The following is an 18,880-nucleotide window of genomic DNA, read 5'->3' on the forward strand; positions in this document are numbered from 1 at the left end:
CATCTTGTGCCCCATTTCCCTTCCTGCAAGCAAGATCCCTATCACGAACAAAGCGAGACACGTGAGGAAGACCCAGCTCTTCTCTTGTCAAAACCCATCCCTGACCTGTTCCCAACCCAGTTCCCATCCTCTCTCCCATTTCTCGTCTAGATGGCATTCTCCACTCCTTAGGACCACACGTTCTGAAGTTACAGAGCACACGAGGAAATAACCCTCTGTGAGTGAGGATAGAACTTAAAACTTCTCACCAGAGCCTTTGAGGCCCTGAAAGATCTGGCACGTCCGGAGCTCACCCTTCCACCTGAGCTCCGGGGCATAGACCTGGGCTCTTAGACTCACTAAACTTCTCCCATCACAGAGCCTAGAATCTGCTGTCCCTCCGAGTAGCCCCTGATAATCCTTTTGGTCTCTCAGCCCAAATGTCACTTTCTCAGAGAGGCCTTCTCTGATTCTCTAATCCAAACTGGGTTTTTCCCCTTGTCCCTCATACTTTCTCATAGTATTATATCCTTTTTCTTCCTAGCACTTGTCAACATTTTAAGCTGCAGTTTTGTGTTTATTTCATTGTGTACCTGTGTAGACCACTAGCTCCACGGAGGCAGGGCCAGTGTCTGTCTGGTTCACTCCACTACCCGGCACAAGGTGGATGCTTATATTTTTGTGGAATGTGTGAACTGCATGCCAAAGGAGTGCCCGTGCATGGGGGCTTATATAAACATCTGCTCTTGAGTACAGGATGACCATCACATTGGTGCTGGATGGAGAACCATTGGATTTATGCACAAATAATGCTTCAGGGAAGAGATGACCCCTTTTTGCAACCTCTGAAAATTACCAGCATCTGGCTCCAGAAGGGAGGATGTCATCCATTCAGAGGGGAACAATACACAGCCATTGTCCATCCTCTTGCCAGATCCCTGTTCTCATTTCTTGTATGCCTGTCTTTCAGCCAAGAAATACTGCACTAACCTCTTAACTAGGCTCTTTGCCTCCGGTCTTCTATCTTCTGAGTTCCATAACTACTCCTAGTATGATTTCACTATGTATCATTCTTTGCTTCAAACCTTGCAACAGCTTATCATTTATTCATTCATTCATTCATCCATTCAATTATTCGACAAACATCTTTGAGAGTCTTATATTTTAGGAACCATTCTAGGTGCTGGTGGTTCAAGTAGAAACCAAGACAGACAAGATACCTGTTCTTGTGGAACTTACATTCTAAGGGAGTCAAGATTAAGGCTCCAATGCCTCGTCTTGGCATTCAGGGATGGTCTTTGTGTCTTTTCTCCACCTGGACCTCTGGATACCACTTTTCACTATCTACCTACATATGCCTCAGGTCAGGATACCGAAGTTCAAAGGGTGCAGTGGTGAAAGGTTTCATCCAAAGACATATAGCCACTAAGCATTAAAGTTGGGATTCAATCCATATATGATGGCTCCAAAGCCTGGTGCTCTTTGTATGTATATTCCAGGTTCTGGGCATACAGTAGGGGCTCAAAAGCTACTCCTGGACCATAGTCTCACATTTATTTTTCCTTTCGTTGATATCATCCTAGGCCAGAGCATACTTCTTCTGGTTAACCTGAACAACAGATCATAGAGTTTGCTTGCAAAGATTCCAAGACCAGGTCCCAGAGTAACCCTATTCAATGGAGAACCAGTCAGTGTGAGGGACAGGTAGGGCTTGAGAGGGCTTTGTGAGCTGAGGAGGCTCCAGGGATCCGGGTTTGTTATAGACTCCAGGGTTTCTGGGGTGCCTAAGGATTCCGTGGACTTTGGTAATCCCGCAGATATTGGGGACTCCAGGTAGGCACGTAGTTTTCATAGGCTTCATGAGCTCCACCTTATCTTGCTTTTTCTGGAAGTTTAAGGTAAGCGGTGCTACAGAGCAGGGCAAAGAAAGAAGAATATTGGAATAAGTCGAGAGGTGAGGTATCCAGTGCTTAAATGGACAGAATCCTGTCTCTCCCTATGAGCACAGAATTACAGCAATGTGGAGCAGACATTGGCTTCACCTTTTCTCAGAACCCCATGACTGGAGCCTGCAACCCGTCTTCTCTCAGTGCCCCTCCCTGTGCATTCCTAGCACTGGGAGCCACCCAATGTTCCCCAGACTCTTCTGGGGAGTTCTGCCTGACTTCCCCAGGGAGGGTCAATCCCTCCCTCCTCAACTATAACCCCTGTCCCAGCCCTGTTGCTGCAAGGCTACCTTCCCACCAGCCTGCTTGCTCTCTGAGGACAGGGGCCTGGGTCTGACCCATTTCTGAGACCCCGGCATTGCCCAGCATGGAGGTTGGGAGATACTGCAGGATATCTTGGTGGAATTTAACAGCTGCTTGGTTTATCCACAAAGGGACACCAGCTCCAATGCAGGGTTTAAGGAGGGCAGCAGGGCATTTCCAGTCCTCGAGGATTATAAATGGTACATAACAGTGAGGCCTGTCTCTTCCAAGCCCTGCTGAGGATATGGGGTGCAAGGTAAATGAAGACCTTGGCTTTGGTCTGGTCTCCAAGCACTTCAGGCTAACTTGGGCCTGTGGTATCTACAGACCGTGTTTTCTACAATCTGCCAAACACTCAGAGACCAAAGCCTTTGGCTTCCACTCTGATGCCACAAACACTGTTAGGGATTCTTTCAACCCTGTTCTCAATGGGGACTCAGTGTGCAGGGGTGTGTGTGTGTGTGTGTGTGTGTGTGTGTGTGTGTACATTGCTGCTTCTAATGCCCTTTAAGTTATTTGTCTTAATTTTCATCCTTCTTCCCCTCTCTGGGCCTTGGCTTCACCATCTATAAGATGATTTGCAAGCACATTCTGGCATTCTAGGTGCCCCATAGGACTGATGATGGTAATTCCTTTAAACACTGTATGTGCCTCTCCTCGTGAGTCTTACTGCCATTATGCTGAGAGTCTAGACTCCAGACGCAGTGGGTACCCACCAATATCTCACTCTCTGAAGATGGAGTGATTGTGGATTTTTCTGGCTCCTTAGGCTTCAGAGACAGCTTGGGTTCTTGGCATGCTTTGACTTTTGGGCTCTTTCCTGCTTTGACCGCTGCAATTTTCTTTGCCAGCTTCATTCTGATATGTTTCACCCTAAGGAAATGACCCCCCCCCCCCCCGCCCCGATCAGTTTCGGCTCTCTGCCCCCCACTGGGCTCTGGTCTTCACCAGAAGTTCTGGTTTAGAGCTTCAACGACACCACTGGCTTGCTGTGTTATCTGGGGCAAGCCACACAGCCTCTCTGGGAATTGGTTCCATCCTCTGTACAATTGGGAAACCTTGCTTATTGGGCTGTGGGGCTCAGATGAGGTCAGCCATGAAAGGGCTTTGCAAACTGTAAAGGATTGTTATTGGTCTTTAGGTGCAGCTGATTATACTTTAAAAATAGCTCCCCGGTTTGCCCTGCCACCTTGTGGCTCTTCTTTCTCACTCCTGATAGCCAGTCGATCCCAAGTGTCCCATCATCTCTCTGACTGCCCTTCATCACTTAAACCCAGCTCAAACTGGGCTCTTTATTATGTAGTCTTCCTGCCTGGCCTCATGCCTCTGGCTCTTGCCCTCTGGTCTGTGTACAGACACCTTGCACTAGGAGCTTTTCTTCCCTGCTTAACACTGTTCCTCGGCTCCCAACTGAGGATCAAGTCCAAGACACTTGGACTGGCCAGAGCCCCCCTTCCCCGCCCCCCCGCCCCCTCTCCCCCCCGCTGAAGTCTCTGGCCTGACCTCTGGCAGCTCTGCCCTTCTCACTCTGGGCCTCTAGCCAATACATTTAGCCAAGTTTCGAGAGTCTTTATGAACTAACACCAAGAAGCTTTCTCAACTTCATGTTCAGCCATTTCCCATCACTGTCAATGCATCTGACATTGCACACAGACACCGGCAATTCCTCAAATGTGTCTCTGGGGTCTGCATATGCTACTTTCCACCCAGCAAATGAGCACTCAGCCCCTCAGGGCCGCTTTAGACAGCACCCCGGGGAGCTCCACTGGCTTCTCCGTGGCTGCCACTTCCTCCTTTGCTTTCTCCTTTATGAAATTCACTGAAAGCCTCTGTCCCTTGGGCCTTGTTTGTGGCTGAGCATAGTCCTGAGGGCCCTGGACTGTGGTGACCATGTTTGGTGCCTCCTTCCCTTACCAGACCCTGAGCTCCTTGGGGGCAGGGGTTCTGTCTTTCCCTTTCCCCGCCAGCACCCAGGCCAGGGCCTGCTGGGTACGGTTTTAGCCCTGGTACTCACATGAGTGGGATGAGGCAGAAAAACAGCAGTGAGGCTACAATGGCTCCATAGACAACACCCTGGATCAGCCCTTTCATGAAAGTCTGGGGAAGAAAAGAACTCTTTCCTGGAAGGAGAGAGCATGTGAGAAAGTCTTCTGTCCTGAAAGCTTGGAGTTGGAGTCCGAGCTCTGCTCCCTCCCCAGCTCACTCCCTCACCCAGATACCGGGCCCCCTCTACCCTCACTTGGCATCAGTAGGATGCTCAAAGCATGGGTTCCATTTTGGTTCTTCCCCTCACAGAGAAGGCTTGTGCTCATTTTTGGCTGCTCTGTCAGGCTGATGGTGCTGTTGGCCCAGGGGGCGATTATGGTGGAAGTCACATGGACACTGCTATCCACACTGTTCGCACCCACGGGAGCCCCTCCCATCCACCACTGCACGGAGGGTGTGGGGATGCCATAGAAGGAACAGCTGCACAGAAGAGTCTTCTCCAAGGAGCAAGAAGAATAGAGCAGCCTGGCAGGTGCTGTGGGGAGGGAGGATCAGCAATCAGCAAGCATCCTGACTTCCTTTCTCCACTTCCTCCAGGACCCAGCCTTCTCCTTATTTGTGACTCCCAAAGGAGCTTCCAAAAGACTTTCTGGAAGCCCAGAGGAGCTGGGCTTCACAGACAAGTTCCCCTTCATCCTTTCTCCTCACCTGGCCTCAAAGTGAACGCTGGACCTGACTAATGGCAAGGGAACTTTCTGAGGATCTACATTGCCTCTGAGCCGTTACCTGACCCCCACCTCCACCCCCAGGCTCTTCCTCCCATCCCTCAGGCTCTGCTCCTTCCCAGCTCCATCTGTGATCAATTTCTTCCTCTCTCTCTCTTACTGTCCAGATGCTGTTGGGCAAGTCACTTCCCCTTTCTTTATGCTTTCTCAGTTTGGAAAATAGGGGTACTTGCTGAACTGTATCATGCTATCATCGATGTAAGAATAAATGCCCTGGAGCACCTCGGTGAATCAGTCGGTTAAGCATCTGACTCTTGATTTTGGCTCAGGTCATGATCTCACGGTTCCTGAGTTCGAGCCCTACACTGAGCTCTGTGCTGACGGTGTGGAGCCTGCTTGGGATTCTCTCACTCCCTCTTTCTCTCTCTCCCCCCGGCAAGTAAATAAACTTAAAAAAAAAAAAAAAAAGAATGAATGCCCTATGGTTGGCAGTGTTCCTAGCTGAGCACATGGTAAAATGTTCCCCATTCAATAAATAGAGCACCTTTCTAGATTTTTTTCTTCCCAGTCCCAAGTGGCCTTTGAGCATTCATCCTAAGCAGAGATTGCTATGGTGTTTTCTGAGTAAGAACATTCGAGCCTGCTTCACTCTACACAGAATGGGTGGGCTATGTTATCCACTTGGTGACTTTCATCGGTTGATAAATAAGGAACAGTCACCCTCTTCAGGGTCTTCAAGGAATCAGTTCTTAGCGTTACTGACAAAGCATATGTTGTCACCGGGAGTCGTTTGAGATTACTGGAAGAAAGGGGTAATTTTCTTTTAAAGAGTACCCTTTGATCTTGGACTGTTCATCTGGGTCACATGGAGGCAGGGGGATGAGGAAGTTTCAGGGACTCTCCCCGACTGCTGTCCTCTGGATTATGTATTTTTACCATCTGGGAAAGCGTGCCTGTGGACAGTGACTGACAGACACGGGAAAACTGACTACCCCTGGGTTTTCCAGCATTTTGTGCTTCTCGTACCTTCAACCTCCTTGGCTGAGCGCCCACCCTCACCCCTAACTCTGCTCCCAACCCAACCTGCTCTTTGCCCCAGGCATCCCCAGCCCTGCCGGGACCCAACACACAGATGTCTAATCCATGTTGGTTATTTGGTACCCTAACCCTTATGTCCTCTTCTCAGACCTCTGCAGCCTAGCCCCACCCTGGTCCTGGCACCTCAGACACCTCCAGCACTGCCCCTCACCCCACTCACCCATCTGCAGCAGCAGTGGTCCTCAGGAAGAGGAGGGGCCCGGGGTCTTTGCCTCAGCTGGCTCTCGCGTCAGAGCCATGTGGTTCAGAAGGGACGAGACGGCAAGTAACTGAAAGGATGTGGGTGGGAGAGCAGAAAGTATTCTTAGCAAGCCAGGGGCTTCTGTTTCTGGTCATCCTGGAGGTCTGTTCATCCTCAGAAGCAGGAATTACATGGGGTGAGACGTTCAAGAGCATCTAGGGACAGGAAGCACCCCGATGACCTCCGGGAGGGGGTGCCCAATGCTGCATCTCCTTCTTTCTCCCCTGGTCTTTCCCTCCCAGACCCAGCCCACTTGGGAGAAACTCAGTTACCATGTCCCTTGGGTTCTCTCTCAAAGCAAATGGGGTTTCATGGAAGGGCTGTGTGCCTCAGAGGCACAGGACCAGTCTGGGTGTTTGGCATAACCCACAGGAACCATGAGAGGAATTGCCTAGAGCAGGAGCGACTCAGGCCAGGTGGCCAGGGAGGGGTGATGGTCCAGAAGGACAGGCTCTGCATCAACAGCAGCGAGCCGGATGCAGGGCTCTAACTCACGAACCATGACATCACGACCTGAGCTGAAGTCAGATACTCAACTGACTGAGCCGCCAGGCGCCCCAAGGATGGGACAACCTTAACAGATCCTTTGGGAAAATGGGAATGGACAAGAATTCCTACCTCTGATAGGAGAAGTCCCAAACCTCCTTGCTTTGCAAATGAGATTCTCCACAATTTTGCCTCACCTTTGCTGTTCCTCCCTGCGCCTTTTTCAACATTTTCCGCACCAAAGGGAAAGTGCTGCTTTCTCCAGTGTTCACCTTACACATCCTTCCCCCTTTCACAGCTTTTCCTCTGGCAACTCTGCTCCGCCCACCTTCAAATCCTACTCCAGTTTCAAAGCTGAGTTGAGTGCCACTTCCTGCATGCAGCCTCTCCTGATCTCCCTGCCCGGTCAAAAGTGCAGAAATCTCTCCCCTTTCCAGAAGGACCCAGTTATTTCCTTTGTTGTTTCTTGAGGAAAGAGTCAGTTTTTCCCTCCTAGTAGAGTTATTTGTTTTTATGCAGCCAAACAACAACTCCTTATCCTGCTCTTCATTACTAACAAACCCAACTTTGTTTAGCGGTGCGTTGTTGCAAGTTAAAGCACTACTTTGTCCTCCTTTGCAGGTAATTTGGGGCACGTGACATTGTTTATTGGAAGTGGGCTGAGGATTCCCGGGAAAGTCTTCCTTTCCTGATATTGTCATTTCTTTCCTCCTTGTCGCTTTCTTCTCCTTCCTCCCTAGAATATGGATGTGATCCTGGAGGTAGAGCAGCCATTTGGCAGCCATGAGGTAACCACGAGGATGAACGCCACTCATGAAGGATATTCTAGCAGAATAGTTTGAGAAGCCCGGTCCCTGATGGCCTTGTGTTACTGCTACACCAGCTCTGCACAGCCTATCTCTGTTCATCTCTTTGGATGAGGAAGACAAATTTTTATTTGGTTAGGTCATTCTAGTTGGGAAACTAACACAATATCTTAGTAAAGAATCTACCTGAGACTGAGCCCTTTAAGGGAAGGCCCTACATCAAACAGACCTTTGTGACCTCAGAAGAGCTTAGAAAATGACCTTGCTTAGGGTGCCTGGGTGGCTCAGTCTGTTAAGCATCTGACTCTTTTTCTGTTTTTTAAGTTTATTTATTTTGAAAGAGAGAGAGAGGGAGGGGCAGAGAGAGAGAGAGAGAGAGAGAGAGAATCCCAAGGAGGCTGCACGTGGGCAGCTCGGAGCCTAATGTGGGGCTCGCTCTCACAAACTGTGAGATTGTGACCTGAGCTGAAATCAAGAGATGGACACTTAAACTGAGCCCCCCAGGCACCCCAAGGGTCTGACTTTTGATCTTGGCTCAGGTCATGATCTCACAGTTTGTGAGAGCGAGCCCTGTGTCAGGCTCTGTGCTGACAGTGCAGAGGCTACTTGGGATTCTCTCTCTCCCTCTCCATCTGCTCCTCCCCACTCAAAATAAATAAGTAAACATTAAAAAAGAAAGAAAGAAAGTGACCTTGTTTGGTAGTCACTGACAACATGTTCAACTGTCAGTTTTATCTTTTGTGAAATTATCCCCCCCCCCTTTTTTTAAAATAAAGCATTGACTTAAGAGCAGGGGCCCTGGATTTGAGTACTGATTATATAAGCGATGTCACTGATTCACTGGAGGACCACAGACGAGTCCTTTCCCTCTTTGGGCCACGAGTCCTCCATTTCTGCACAAATTCCTGGAAAAGGCAGGATGAGGGGATGTGTCCCTAGTCTACAATACCTTGTGGCAGACACTTCTGGCTTCTGACCCAACAGGTATCCAAGCACCATTATCCCCGTTGCCTCTACTACAGAGCCTTAAAATAACAAATATTAATGTTCCCAGGTTCCCTTACATGAATGTCCTGGTAGTCAGGTGACACAGTTTTGGTCAAGGAAAGAAAAAAACCTTTCCAACCATATTGATATTTTACTGTTCAGAAAGGTCACTTAAACCTAGAAGGGAAAAAGAAAGCAAAACCCTAAAATTGAACACAAACGAGATCTAGTAAACAAATGAAAACAATGATAACAGAATGGAAGAATGGAAGAATGGAAGACTGTCTATTTCAAGTAACCTTTGAACACAGTGCTCTGACTCTACTGTCTTGAGGGAGACAAAGAGAGTTATCAATACAAACCCTTGGCTTTAAAGAACAAATGCTATTTCCATATTCTGTTCATTGAAAGAGCCTAGAAGCAATGACATATCCCTAGTGATAAACACGCCTAGCACCTATATCTTGGTTTCTAAACAATATCCATCATTGGGCTGGAGCCTGCATAAACCAGCTTTAAAAAGCTGATTATTAAACTTTCAAAAATGTTACAAGCTGGTTGTCAAACACGGCCATTATTAAAAATTAAATTATATAAACTTATAAACAAATTATATTAAAAGCAAAGATGATAATCACTCGAAACTGATTACTCCCTAATTTTTCTAGTGCATTTTACTGTTACCTGTGTCCTTGAGATTATTTGCATCTATTGTACCTGTATGATAGAAATACCACATAACGGTGTGCTATTGTATCTCTTCCTAACTCTATGTGATGGTGGTAGCTTGAAACTACCTCCAGTGAGAGTGTCTACACAGCAGAGGTTGGTAATACTACAATTCAGGGCTTCTCTTTCCCTTTGGAGATCCGGCTAGTAAATATTTACTAGCATTCCATTGCTAGTATTTCCCACTCAAAGGAACCCCTTCATGTTGGAACAGCCTTCCATAAACCAAGCAGCTCTTTGTTGGTCAACTGAGAGCTATTCACTGTCACCACCCAAGTGGCAATAGGATCTGGCAGCTCCTCGGGTGGTAAAAGGAGGGGAAAGAGGCCATCTGCTCCCTAATATGATGACTACCTCCTCACATTCCCATGGTACCAGGTTCCCCTATAAACCATTTCCATTTTATTACAGAACTCTTCTGGGCACGGTCTTCCTTATTATCATGTTTATCCAAATTACCAAAGATGTCATGGATATTTCAGGTTTCAGGATTATTGTACTTCCCTCCGTCCTGTGGGCATTTTCAATCAAAGCTCAATAGCCAGCTAGTTGTCTGTCTCAAATGGAAATTTCCTGATAAAAAAAAAAAAAAAAAAAAAAAATCCCAGTGGTTGCCACTGGGTGGTGCTGGCTGGCTTTTGCCATAAACTGCAGTCTGCATAGACTCCCAAGACTTCACTCTAGTGGTTTTATGGTTAGGAGCTGGCCATATTCCCAAATGTAGAATGTGTGCCATCCAAAATCCAAATCAATCAAACGCTGGGTTTCTGACATGTTTTTTTTTTTTCCTCACCAGATATCCTATATTCTTCAAATTAACAACCTGTGTGGGCCTGGGCAATTTTATTGGTTCCCATTTAGCATATACTGGCTGAAGGGAGGATTTACATGCCTCCTATTTCATAATACTAGGTAAGGGAGGTGTTTCCCAGTCAGACACGGTATGTACTTACATTCAGATAAAGGAGGAGACACAATGGCTTTACATAAAATCTGTTCAAGTATTCTATTTTTCATCTAAACAAACCCTCACTTTAACTCCTTCAATCCCTCTATTCCCATATCTTCCCAATCTAACTATAACTCCCACTAGCCTCCAGCTTAAGGAGTTCCAGAAACATCTCTTCCCCTGACCATTTTACCACTAATGTGCATGTGGCTTTGAGTCTCCAGCTAGGCATGGAGCCAAAGAACTGAGGCCCTTTTATTTACTTTTTTAAAAATTAAAAAAAAGTTTTTATTTATTTTTGAGAGAGAGACAGACAGACAGAGCACAAGCAGGGGAGGGGCAGAGAGAGAGGGAGACACAGAATCCAAAGCAGGCTCCAAGCTCCAAGCTGTCAGCACAGAGCCTGATGTGGGGCTCAAGCTCGTGAACTGTGATATTGTGACCTGAAATCAGACGCTTAAACGATTAAACCACTCAGGTGCCCCAATCATCATCTTTTTTAAAAAGAATACTTATTTATTTTGAGAGAGCGAGCACGAGTTGGGGAGGGGCCACCCAAGAACCCCTGACCAATCATTACCTTGATTAGGTCATGGGACCATCACCTCAAGCCATTTGAAGTTCAGGTCCCATTGTCATATTTGCCTTTGGACTTTTGAAATTCCTCGAAACTAGGGTAACTAGAACAGATTTTATTAGGATCCTTCAAAGTTGGGGGGGAGGTATCTGAGTCTCCCCCTGGTTCTACCCAAACTCCAAAAGCATTGCACTCAGACCTTTGTTTTGATCCCATCAATTTCCATTTTATTCATTTATTTTATTTTTTTAATGTTTATTTTTGAGAGAGAAAGAGAGACAGAGCACTAGTGGCGGAGGGGCAGAGAGAGAGAGAGAGAGAGAGACAGAGAGAGAGAGACAGAATCTGAAGCAGGTTCCAGGCTCTGGGCTGTCAGCAAAGAGCCTGATGTGGGGCTCAAACCCACAAACTGCGAAATATTGACCTGAGCCAAAGTTGGACACTTAACTGACTGAGCCACCCAGGCGCCCTGATTCATAACTATTTAAAGATTTTTCTCTCTGTTGGGATGAGTCCCTTTGACACTCTCTTCATCTTTCTCCGTTCTCTTGTGAATCACTCACTCTAATTTTCTTTGCTACCTATTGTTCCAACATGACTTTTCCCTTTAATAGCAGCCCTGAGGCCAGCAGCCATAGCTCAGACTGAACAGAACCCAAGCTTGGACCAGCGTTAGGATCCACTCCAGCTCTTTTCTTTTCTTTCATTATAGCTCTTACAGGTAAAAGCAACCAAGGAATTGTTATATTTGGCTGGTTTCTTGAGATTTTGAATTTCCTTATGCACCTAGTGAGTCAATTCCTTCAGAGTTGGATCCATAATTAAAAAAAAAAGAAACACTGGTAACTTTAACTTCCTGTAACTAATTGCAGAACAGTTGCATTTTCATGCCCATGAGTGACTTTAGGGACATGTAGGAATGAAAGTTTCATCATCCCCTGATTTCACATCTTTGTTCTTCCCAAACCATATGTTTCACTGAGTCAGGTTCTCGCAAATCTCATTTCTGAGGCCAACTGCAAAGTTAGGGAACAGTTCCGAAAAGATGGCCCCACTTCTGACACCAACTGCAGATTTCAGAGGTCTCTAAAACCACCCTCACTTCTAACACCAATTGCAAGTGTTAGGGTCCCCATGACCACTCATAGGTTCGATAATTCACTAGAAATATTCACAGAATTCCGGAAAGCTGTTATACTCATGGTTATTATTTATTACAACTGAAGGATTCGTATTAAAATCTAGCCAGGGAAGAAGCACATAGGGCAGAGTCCAGGAAAGTTCCAACCAGAGTTTCCAGCTGTCCTCTCCCTGTGGAGTCATGGACAGTATAACTCATATTTCCTGGTGATGATGTGCGACAATATGCATGGAATATGACAACCTGAGAAGTTCACCCAAGCCTTGTGTCCACAGTTTTTATTGGGCCTTCATCACATGGGCCCAAATGACTGCTCCCAGTCAGTCCCATCACATGGGCTTGGGTCTCCGTCTCTAGCTCCTTCTGAAGTTGAGCTGGTACCACATGATCCAAAGACCTTAAATCACATTGTTACATGATCTGGTGTGGCCGGCCCCTGCCTTGAATCACATTTTCAGACTATTCAGTGTGATGCAAGGCCCCCAGGCAAACAAAGACACTCCTGTCAGGCATGGCATCCTAGGGGCTTAGATATTATTTCCCAGAAGCCAAGGGTGAAGGCCAGATCTTTCTTCAAGCTGGGTTAAATACCCTACCGCAAAGAATGATAAATGCCAAATCCAGGGTAGCAGTAATTTCTAGGTTTGAGTGGGAAATGTTTCTGGGGAAAGGCTATATAAGAGGTATAACACACATTCCTTTTATACCATTTTCACACCTTTCAATATGTCTGAAATATTTCACAATATTTAAATGAAAATCTGATCATTTGTCATTTATGTAAAAGCTTTATATATGTGGATTACATGAACATATGTATGTTCACATATAATAGTTATATGTTCATATATAGCACATTCATAAATGCACAAACATAAATGAAACAAAGATCTGGAAAGATACATAATAAGCTGGTACCAGTACTTACCTATGGGTAGAGCAGTGATAAGAGGAAAGATGAAGTAGGATTTTCAGTTTTTATTCTATACACGTTGGCATTGTTTGACACGTAAGTTTGCATTCATGTATTACATTGGGGAAAAATTCTTTTCATAAAGATGAATTAGTAAATGAAAACAAAGACAGGATTGCATAATTAGACCATAATGAAATGTTGAAAATCTTTGAGATAAATATTTATTTATGTACTAATACCTGCCAATTCCACCTGTACATCATCTCATTTACTACTCCCAAGAACCCGAGAGACTGAATATACAATGTCCATACCATATATGGCCCTCACGCCTCAACTGTATGACATGACTCTGATCCTCACCTTGCAGCAACAAATACAAGAAGCCAAACCACAACCTCTGTGGCAATCGACCCAGTACAGTCAGAACTTGGTCAATGAATGCTAGCTTCCCTGTTTTTTGCCCCTGCTTCCAGCTCAGAACCAACCAAAGAAAGTAGACTCTGCTCCCAAATTCAACCACATAAGATACCCCCACTTTTTCTTTCTTTCTTTCTTTCTTTCTTTCTTTCTTTCTTTCTTTCTTTCTTTCTCTCTTTCTCTTTCTTTCTTTCTTTCTTTCTTTCTTTCTTTCTTTCTTTCTTTTTCTTTTGAGAGCAAGAGGGGCAGAGGAAGAGAGAGAGAGGGAGAGAATCTTAATCTTAAGCGGTGTGGAGCCTGACGTGGGGCTTGATTCCATAACTCTGGGATCGTGACCAGAGCCGAAACCAAGAGTCAGACGCTCAACTGACTGAGCCACCCAAGTGCCCCTAAATTTCCCCCACTTCGAATTAGCTAACCTCCAGCTTCCCCATGATAACACTCTCCTGTCAGACCCTATCTGAAACTCTTTTTCCCACTATGCTGCCTCCCTTTGAGTTGTTGCCACATGCAAGTGATGGTGGCTGACTCTCCTGTTACAGCTCTGAATAAGCAACTTGTTTGTTCTCACTTGGGTAGTCTTCGCTTATTTCCAGGAAGCCTGAGGAATTAAGTCTTATAATGGCCTCCTTATGGAGGAGGAAACTGAAGCACAAGGTGGTAAGTGATTTCCTTAAATAAGTTGGAGATGGATCTAAAAGTCAAGTTCCGGGGTGCCTGGGTGGCTCAGTCGGTTAAGCGTCCGACTTCGGCTCAGGTCATGATCTCAAGGTTTGCGAGTTTAGGCCCCGCGTTGGGCTGTGTGCTGACAGCTCAGAGCCTGGGTGCTGCTTCGGATTCTGTGTCTCCCTCTCTCTCTGCCCCTCCTCTGCTCATGCTCTGTCTCTCTCTGTCTCAAAAATAAATAAAACATTTTTAAAAAATAAAATAAAATAAAACTCAAGTTCCTCTTGCTCCACACCAACCTCCCAAGGAGCAGAAAAAATGTTTATAAACTACCTACATTCTTTGGCCAACAGGCAACAGAGCAAGGGTAGAAAGTAACATTAACAGTTTAAACATCCTTGCTCTCATCTCAGAAAAATAAAAATAAAAACCAATCACCTAAAACTTAGGAAACATGTCTCTAAACCAAATGAACTAGCACCTAGGAAGAAATCAAGAGTCGAAAGCTCAGAGTCCTTTGTGACTGACGACCCTCTTTTCTCTCATGGCCTGCAGCCATGTCGGAAAATCCTGTGGGCACCGATTTCAAAATACACTCAAAATCTCACCACTTCCAATCACCTCCACTGTTGTCACCCTGGCCCGAGACACCAGGCTCACTCACCCAGATGGCTGCAGGAACCGACTCACTGGCCTTGCTGCTCTACCTTAGTCCCTGTCCATTTTATTCCCTGTGCTCTGGCCAGAGGGAACCTATCAACACTTCAGTAACATCCTGCCCCTTCTCTGCTCGAAATTCTCCAGTGCCTCTCATCTCCCTCCAAGTATAAGCCAAAGTTCTGCACGAGGTAGCCCCTCTCCCTTTACTTCTCTGACCTCACCTCCTGCCACTCTACGGAGGCTCTGCTCTCTACTTCAAAGCGCAGTCTGGGGGCGCCTGGGTGGCTCAGTCGGTTAAGCACCTGACTCTTGGTTTCAGCTCAGGTCACGATCCCACAATCTCACGGTTTGTGAGATCGAGCCCTGCGTCAGGCTCTGCGCTGACAGCTTGGAGCCTGTTTGGGATTCTCTCTCTGCCCCTCCCCTTCTCCCTCTCTCTCTCTCTCTCTAAAAACAAATAAGTAGGGGCGCCTGGGTGGCGCAGTCGGTTAAGCGTCCGACTTCAGCCAGGTCGCGATCTCGCGGTCTGTGAGTTCGAGCCCCGCGTCAGGCTCTGGGCTGATGGCTCGGAGCCTGGAGCCTGTTTCCGATTCTGTGTCTCCCTCTCTCTCTGACCCTCCCCCGTTCATGCTCTGTCTCTCTCTGTCCCCAAAATAAATAAAAAACGTTGAAAAAAAAATTAAAAAAAAAATAAAAACAAATAAATAAACTAAAAAAAAAAAAAGTACAGTCTGCTTCCTCTAATGAGTCTCAAGAAGCACATTCCTTAGTGGTGGCACTCTCACTCATTCTCTCTAGCAACCAACATTATGAGCACCTTGTTTACGCCAGGCACTGTTTTAGGGAAAGGGAATTAAACAAGAATGAGACAATCCCTGTCTTCATTCTAGAAGGGAAAGAAGGCACACAATGAATGAGTTGGCAATCAAGACAATTTGATAGCTAGGAAGTACCACGAAGAAAAATAACGTAGGATAATAGGATAGCGGGTTATGGGATGGGGGGGGGGGTGGGCAATGGAGAAACAGCTTAGGTAGAGTGGTCAGAGAAAGCCTCTTTGAGGAAGTGACATTTGAGCAGATCCCCAGAGGGAGGAAATCCATATCTGCTCCCTTTTTGCATTGCCAATATATTCCCCCCTTCTCTGATTTAAAACCACATTTGGGGGCGCCTGGGTGGCGCAGTCGGTTAAGCGTCCGACTTCAGCCAGGTCACGATCTCGCGGTCCGTGAGTTCGAGCCCCGCGTCGGGCTCTGGGCTGATGGCTCGGAGCCTGGAGCCTGTTTCCGATTCTGTGTCTCCCTCTCTCTCTGCCCCTCCCCCGTTCATGCTCTGTCTCTCTCTGTCCCCAAAATAAATAAAAAACATTGAAAAAAAAATTAAAAAAAATAAAATAAAATTCTGATTTCTTCTTGCTTTTCTCCTGCAAGGCTTTAGAGATACAGGGATGACTCCTCATGCACCCTCTTTTTTTCCTCCCCCGTATACTTCCCTTTGCTCATCCTTTCTCCTCTTCATTTTACCTTTGGCTCTCGTTCCAAGGGCTCCAGGATATTTTTCCTCCTCAGCACACTTCCGACCGTGTATGTCCTTGGCAGAGTCTAAATGCTGCAAACGGCTTTTCCGACTTGCTGCGGGAAGCACCCCACTTTTGGACGACTGGCCTACTTATGCTGACTGGAAAGCTGATTTTCTAGGGACACCAAGGACAGTGAAACTGATTAACCCGCTTACACTCGGGATAACCGTGGGACTAATGACTGAACGCCTCACAGGGGGGATTAATTTATTAAGAGACGGATTCAGAGGGAGCATAATTAACAGATGAGCAGGGCAGTCTACCAAGTGGGTGGATTATCAGATTCACTGATTAATTGGTTTGCAAGGGGACTACCTTTTTGACTCATAAGGACGCTAATCTGATCCTTAATCAACAGACTGCTTGGTGGGCTTATTACACTGGTGACCCCCCCTGACTGCCCTTGAGGCCGACCCGGTAACCGACTTGCAGACAGGCTCCTGGTGAACTGAGCCTCCCCAGACGAGCAATTCAGAAGTAGTCTCTGTCCCACCGACAGGCTCCAGGGGGCCTCTCAGGTTGGAGAGCCGTCCTGGCACCCAACCGACCCCCCCAGTGACTGCCAAGCCCAGGGCCGTCTGACTGCCAGAGAAGCCCTGCGTTATGGAAGCCCAGTTGGCAGTTCCAACGGGCCAGGCCGCGCGTTCAACGGTAGCCAGGAAAGAGAAGAGGCCAGGAGAGGGCGCCCGACGCCAGCCGGCTTCCGTCGGTGGCACGGGGAAGGTCGGAGGGCAACATGAGTCCCCTGATCCCGCCTTCCAGCCTTGCATGGGGCGTGTCTACCCTGCAGCCAGTCACCGGCTGCATGGGCGTATCCCGCAGCCAATCAGCGGCTGCACGCGCCTTTCCGCCGCAGCCAATCAAGGAGGCCGCTGAAGCTTGGCAACCCCCAGAAACAGTCTTGACGACTTGAACCGGTTGTGGTGGGAATGTGGGTGCCCGTTTTCCTTTTAGAGAGGCCTTTCTTCATGATGCTAATGAAAACTCTTCTACCCTGCCTGATTCTGCTGGCTCAAGCTCCTCGTTGCGCTCATGAAACACTTTCTTAGCCATTAAACCTTTTCACGGGTCGCCTGATTGGCTCAGACAGGTGGAGCATCCACTCTTGATCTAGGGGGTGTGAGTTGGAGCCCCACGCTGGGGGTAGATATTACCTAAAAATAAAATCTTTTTTTTTTTTTTTTTTTTTTAGGACTGCCTGGGTGGCTCAGACGGTTGAGCCTCCTACTCTTGATTTCTACTGGTCATGATCTCACCGTTAGTGGGTGGGTTAAAGCCCTGTCTGTGGCTCTGTGTTGGCAACGGGAGCCTGCTTGGGATTCTCTCTCTCCCTGTCTCTCTGCCCCTCACCTGCTTGCGTGCTGTCTCTGTCTCTCAAAAATAAATAAAAACATTAAAAAAAAATTTTTTTTTTTTTTAAACTGGGGCGCTTGGGTGGCTCAGTCCGTTAAGTGTCCGACTTTGGCTCAGGTCATGATCTCACGGTGCGTGGGTTGGAGCCCCCATCCAGCTCTGTGCTGAACGCTTGCTCAGAGCCTGGGGCCTGCTTCAGATTATGTGTCTCCTCTCTCTGCCCCTCCTCCACTCATGCTCTGTCTCACTCTGTCTTTCAAAAATACATAAATGTAAAATTAAAAATAAATAAAAGTAAATAGAGTTATCGTATTTGTTGTTGAGTTGTAGGACCTTCTTTTATTATCTGTTAATCCTTTATCAGACATCTGATTTGCAAATGTTTTTTTTCCATTCTGTGGATTGCTTTTTCACAATGTCAAAAGTGTCATTAGATGCACGAAAATTTTCAATTCTCATGAAGTCCAATTTATCTACTTTGTTGCCTGAGTTTTGGTGCCATATCTAAAGGATATTGGTCTGTAGTTTCATTTTCTTGTAGTGTCTTTGTCTGGCTTTGGTATCAGGATAAAGTTCGTCTCATAGAATGAGTTTAGGAAGTGTTCCCTCCTCTTTGATTTTTTGGAAGAGTTTGAGAAGGGGTGGTATTAATTCTTTATTTATTATATTTTTCTAAAGATTTTATTTTTAAGTAATCTCTACAGCCAAAGTAGGGCTTGAGCTTGCAACCCTGAGATCAAGAGCCACACGCTCTACCAACTGAGCAAGCCAGGTGCCCCTAATTCTTCTTTAAATGTTTGTTAGAACTCACCCATGAAACCATGTGGTCCTGAGATTTTCTTTGTTGGAAGATTTTTGATTCCTGATTCAATCTTACTAGTTATAGGTCTATCAGATTTTTTATTTCTGATTGAGTTCTGCTAGATTGTGTGTTTCTAGGAACGTGTTCATTTACCTAGGTTACCCAATTTGTTGGTGTACGATTGATCATAGTACTCTCTTATAATCTTTTAAAAATATTTCTTAGTTGATCTAGCTAAAAGTTGGCCAATTTTGTTGATCTCTTCAAAGAACCAACTTTTGGTCTTGTTGATTTTCTTTATTGTTATTCTATTTCATCGTCTCCATTATAATTTTTATTATTTCGTTCCTTCTGCTAGCCTGGGGCTTAGTCCATTTTTCTTTGTCTTCCTTAATATGTGAAGTTAGGCAGTTTATTTGAAATCCTTCTTCCTTTTTAACATAAGCATTTACAGCTTTATATTTCTCTCTGAGCACTGCTTTCACTGCATCCCATGAATTTTGGCAGGCTGTATTTTAGTTTTCATTTGCC

The 18,880-nt window shown here is 46.3% G+C and overlaps 1 protein-coding gene across 2 annotated transcripts; it reads right to left on the reverse strand.

Annotated features, from left to right (window-relative positions):
• Window positions 1–1,124: 1,124 nt before the first annotated feature.
• On the reverse strand, window positions 1,125–16,858 carry SIGLECL1 (SIGLEC family like 1). Of its 2 annotated transcripts, XM_007074212.2 has the most exons (7): window positions 16,139–16,858; window positions 12,882–12,999; window positions 6,198–6,306; window positions 4,468–4,749; window positions 4,243–4,348; window positions 2,945–3,101; window positions 1,125–1,887 (listed from the first exon to the last, which is right to left on the reverse strand). In XM_007074212.2, the coding sequence occupies exons 3-7, from the start codon at window positions 6,199–6,201 to the stop codon at window positions 1,873–1,875; spliced, it is 564 nt and encodes a 187-aa protein (XP_007074274.1). In that variant the 5' UTR covers window positions 6,202–6,306; window positions 12,882–12,999; window positions 16,139–16,858; the 3' UTR covers window positions 1,125–1,872. The 2 variants fall into 2 exon arrangements, with proteins under 2 accessions (XP_007074274.1, XP_042826375.1); XM_042970441.1 differs by lacking the exon at window positions 12,882–12,999.
• Between the last annotated feature and the right edge of the window lie 2,022 nt (window positions 16,859–18,880).

This window comes from Panthera tigris, chromosome E2 (assembly GCF_018350195.1).
Source record: "Panthera tigris isolate Pti1 chromosome E2, P.tigris_Pti1_mat1.1, whole genome shotgun sequence".
Taxonomy (NCBI): domain Eukaryota; kingdom Metazoa; phylum Chordata; class Mammalia; order Carnivora; family Felidae; genus Panthera; species Panthera tigris.